Source organism: Populus euphratica, unplaced genomic scaffold (genome assembly GCF_000495115.2).
Source record: "Populus euphratica unplaced genomic scaffold, PopEup_1.0 scaffold389.1, whole genome shotgun sequence".
In the NCBI taxonomy this organism is placed as follows: Eukaryota; Viridiplantae; Streptophyta; class Magnoliopsida; order Malpighiales; family Salicaceae; genus Populus; species Populus euphratica.
The window spans coordinates 3,506-8,215 of record NW_011500152.1 but is presented as its reverse complement, the minus strand read 5'-3'; the positions used below and the strand labels follow the sequence as shown (position 1 = coordinate 8,215).

General features: G+C 28.3%; 1 protein-coding gene across 1 annotated transcript; it reads left to right on the top strand.

Annotated features, from left to right (window-relative positions):
* The first annotated feature begins 231 nt into the window (after positions 1–231).
* Positions 232–1,487, top strand: LOC105110970 (zinc finger protein ZAT5-like). Its single transcript, XM_011006185.1, has one exon. The coding sequence runs from the start codon at positions 444–446 to the stop codon at positions 1,335–1,337; it is 894 nt and encodes a 297-aa protein (XP_011004487.1). The 5' UTR covers positions 232–443; the 3' UTR covers positions 1,338–1,487.
* The last annotated feature ends 3,223 nt before the right edge of the window (positions 1,488–4,710 follow it).

Here is a 4,710-nt window from a genome sequence, read left to right as displayed (position 1 = left end):
CTTCCAGGCTTGCAAGACAATCCAATCACTTGGAAAAAGTAATGGGTTTGCTTCGAAGCCAACCGAATCTCATTGGTTCCATCACCTCCGCATACTTGCGTTCTTGAATTTATATTCTCTGTATGTGTATGTATTTTTATTTTGAAAAATAAAATATGTCTATATATATATATATATATAGAACTATATCACTAACTTCCAAGTTAGCAAAACTCAAGACTTGCAAGCAAGGAAAATTCACGGTAACCGTCCAAGGGTTAAGACTCTACTTAAACCCCCTCCCTCCCTCCCTTGACAACATTCACTTCCTAATTCGTACCTTTTTGTTTCTTAAGTACAAGATTAACTCCCACTCTCCTACCTTTCTTTCCTCCTCACCATCGTCTCTCTATTCCTCTGTCTTCTTGGTGAAATTAATATTAAGATCATCAAATTAATTGACGATGGGTTCTCAAGCAATGGTGTCTAAGGAACTATCACAAATCATCAAAGGCAAGCGTGCCAAGCGACAAAGGCCATCTTCGCCTCTAACGTTAGCCATAACTTGTAGCTCATCTAGCGTCGGAGAAAACGGAGGTGAACGTGGTCAAAGAATCTACAACAACTCATCATCGTCTGATCCTAGCACCTCAGTTAAATTCACGGGAAGGACAGACGAGGAAGAAGACATGGCCAATTGTTTGATTCTTTTGGCTCAAGGCAATCGCCAAAACTGCAAATTATCCAAGCCCGTGAATACTGCAGCAACAACTATTACGTATACCAACAAGGACGCAGGTTTATATGCTTATCAGTGCAAGATCTGTAACAGGCGTTTCCCTTCATTTCAAGCCCTTGGTGGACATAAAGCGAGTCACAAGAAATCTAGACCGGGTAATATTAATGAAGACAAGAAAGCACTGGCAAGGACAGTACGAATGGGTGATCAAGAGGAAATTGGAACTGATACTGATATGACGACCAACCTTTCATTGCAAATAGTAAATGATGGGGTTCTATGTAGTAACAATGTCAAATCTAATAAGGTCCATGAGTGCTCCATATGCGGTGATGAGTTTTCGTCTGGTCAGGCTTTAGGTGGTCATATGAGACGGCACAGGGCGTTCGCTCCCACTTCAACCGCAACCGCAACCACAGCAACGTTAACATCTATACGTTTGGAAAGAAGTAAGCCTGATCATGAGTCTAAAGAATCCAAGAAACCAAGAGATATCCAACTACTGGATCTTAATCTTCCGGCAGCAGAAGATGATCTCCGAGAATCAAAGTTTCACTTTGCATCCAAGGAACAAGTTCTTGTCTTCACAGCTTCTTCCTTGGTTGATTGCCATTACTAATCACAATAAAAACAAGCTACTGTTGTTTTATCGTTTGGGATTATTTTCACCCCAAATTTAATGGACGAACTTCTTAACTTCAGTTTTACTATTGTAATTCATATTTGTTCAATGTTTCATTCTTTGAAATGTTTTTCATTTTGATGGCAATTCTTGAATTAAGTTGGATTATCTGAGTCACTAATTTTGGCTGGCTTGTTCATGGTGGCATTCACTTCGCGTAAATTTTTTTTTTCTTTGTTTTGCTTGAGAGGAAAATATGGGAAAATTGATGTAGAAAATTAAGCTTTGCATGAGTTTGCGGCCACCGAAAGTGGTGTCTTAGGAAGCTAAAGCTCGCCTCTCTGCCTGCCTGCTTCATTAATATGATTAATAATATTAAAAAATAATATAGGAATTTACTTTATATATCCAGTTAATTTTACAATTTCAAAGATTAACACGTTCTAAATCTAAACAATTAAGTAAAAGAAATTAAAAAAAATTATACAACCTGAGTAAACTCAAATTAACCCATTAAATATTTAACTTGGATTATAAAATTATGATAATTTCATGAAAAATAAATTATAAAATTTAATTTTTAATCAATTTAAATATTAAAAAATAAAATTAAAAAATAAATTTAATAACTAAAGTACTCAAAAAACCCCAAATTTACTAGATTAACCTGTAAAACTTGTAATCTAAATGATGAGACTGAGATAATCTTATAGAAAATAAACTAAAATAAATTATAAAGATTAATTTCTAATAAATTCAATATTAAAATATGAAATTAAAAAAAATATTATTAATTAAAAAATAACTTAGAAAGCTTAAAATTAATCAATTTAACCTATAAAACTTATCATTTATATTATAAAATTGAGATAATTTTATTAATTAAAAACTTTTAAAAAATATTTTAATTAATAATATAAAATAAAAATTAATAATGATAATAATAATGATAATAATATACAGCTAACTATTAATTATATATGCTAGGAAATGAAGCGTATATGTTCTAAATCTGCCACGTGCGATCACATTTACAATTGCACTGTATTGATCGGTTCACCAACATCTTAACACTTTTTTTTTTTGATTAACGTGGGTATCGACATCTTAACACTTTTTTTTTATTAACGTAGGTGTTCGGGCCAGCTTACACGCACCACGACTAATCCCACGGTCCACTGAACATCCTGCAAGCCCAGTGAACAAGTAAGGAACCGTGGAGGTGACAGGCATACCACACAGAGAGGAGCTAGCAGACATAGGAAGGAAACCACTCGCCAGCTCCACTGCCACTATGACTCAAACCGAAGTTCGAAAGAAGGCAAGCAGCGCCTTACGTATCTTAACACTTTTTTACTTTTCCAGGTTTTTACACTTTTTGACAGGTTCACCGCACTTCTACTACATAAACCAAACTTTGTAACAGCTACGAGCGTCTTTACTTTAAGAATCCCTTATGAGAATCATGTGTTCCAGGGTGTATTTGGTAACATTGTTTTGCATTTTATTTTTTAAAATTTTAATTTTTTTTAAAATAATTCTTTTATATTTTCATATCATTTTAATAAGCTATTGTCAAAAATAATTTTTTAATAAATAAAAAACTTTATTTTAATATATTTTTTAAAATAAAAAACTTTAAATCACCACCACTATCATAATTTTAATTACTTTTTAAAGCTGGAACCAATTCATGTAATTAGTGCCCTAAAACTTGTTTGAGAAAATATTTTTTTAAAATAATTTTATTATTTAAAATTAACAATTATTTTAATATTTTAATATAAAAATAACTTTTTAAAATTAAAATAATATTATTATTTTTATATATTTTTAATATATATTTTAAAAAAAAAAACAATAACAACCACCACACCCAAAACACCGTAATCTCGGCATTATGGTCATTAGATAATGGGCGGTGCCATAAAACGCTTAGAATATGTTGGTACCTGAATTTCCAAAGTGTAAAGGTGCTCAACTTTTAGTAATTTGTGGCATATTCCATAAATTATTTTTCAAGAGTCAACCCCTTTTTTTGGTACAATGCCCTCAACCGAGTCAACATGACATGGGCTGTCATAAAGGAGGATATAACGCCACCATTCATGATAGGACCAAAGAGGATAATGGAGCTTATACCTAGTCTCCTTTCTTTTGTCTTCTGTAACCACTTTCCAAATCATTAATAAGTGGTGTGTACTAATTTATTCTCCGCGAGGAATTTTTATATGTAAATTTAATAAAACAATTTACCATGAAGATTTTTTTTACTCCAATGTAAATAATGTATATGTATATTTAATAAAATAAATAAAAAATTATGTATTTTAATAAATAATAATAAATTTATTAATTCCAATTAAAAATTGAATTGGAAAAATGAGATAAATATATATGTTAAGATAAATGATCTAGCTTTTCAAATATTTTTTTTATTTAATTATCTAATAAAAAAACTCCATAAAAAAGATTCTAGTATATTTTTATTTTGTTATTAATATATTTTTTCAACAAAAAAACATATAGTTTATGCCATGGGTTCTTAATCTGATAAACAAAAAAAAATTATAATAAATCTAAGTATTTTATTCTCATTCAGTATTAATAAGAAAATTATTATCAAGATTTTGTGTCATGTTAAAACATAATAATCCATATAGTAATCAATAATATTATTGTAAAAAAGTTTAAACATCTTGGAAACAAAGACATTTTTTATTTATTATGAGCACATTTTTTTCTATTAAAAAGAGCAATAATTAAAATAAAGATTTTTTTTTAAATTAAAGCTATTAGAAATTTCAGTATTAATAAGAAAATTATTATCAAGATTTTGTGTCATGTTAAAACATAATAATCCATATAGTAATCAATAATATTATTGTAAAAAAGTTTAAACATCTTGGAAACAAAGACATTTTTTATTTATTATGAGAACATTTTTTCTATTAAAAAGAGCAATAATTAAAATAAATATTTTTTTTAAATTAAAGCTATTAGAAATAATTAGAAAACATATATTTCTTAAATCTAAATTTAATTTTATTATTAAGTATCTCTTAATTCTTTTAGAGAAAGCTTGTTTTTTAATTGTAATTACTATTTTAAAAAATATTTTATGATTGGTAATGCAAGTTAATATATATATAATTTTATTATTAAATCTAAATTTAATCATAAAAATATTTTTTAAAATATATATATAAAATGTATTCATATGTGATTAAAAACTAAGAAAATAATAAATTTGATAAAATCATTTCAAGAATCTATTTACAAATATTTATTAAAACAATTATTATAATATGGTAAAAAAATATGAAAATTTTATTTCTTCACCAAACATGACATGATCTCTCATCATAGG

Excerpts from the sequence above, each read along its gene's own strand:
- LOC105110970 (XM_011006185.1), top strand. The coding sequence starts at position 444 with ATGGGTTCTCAAGCAATGGTGTCTAAGGAACTATCACAAATCATCAAA.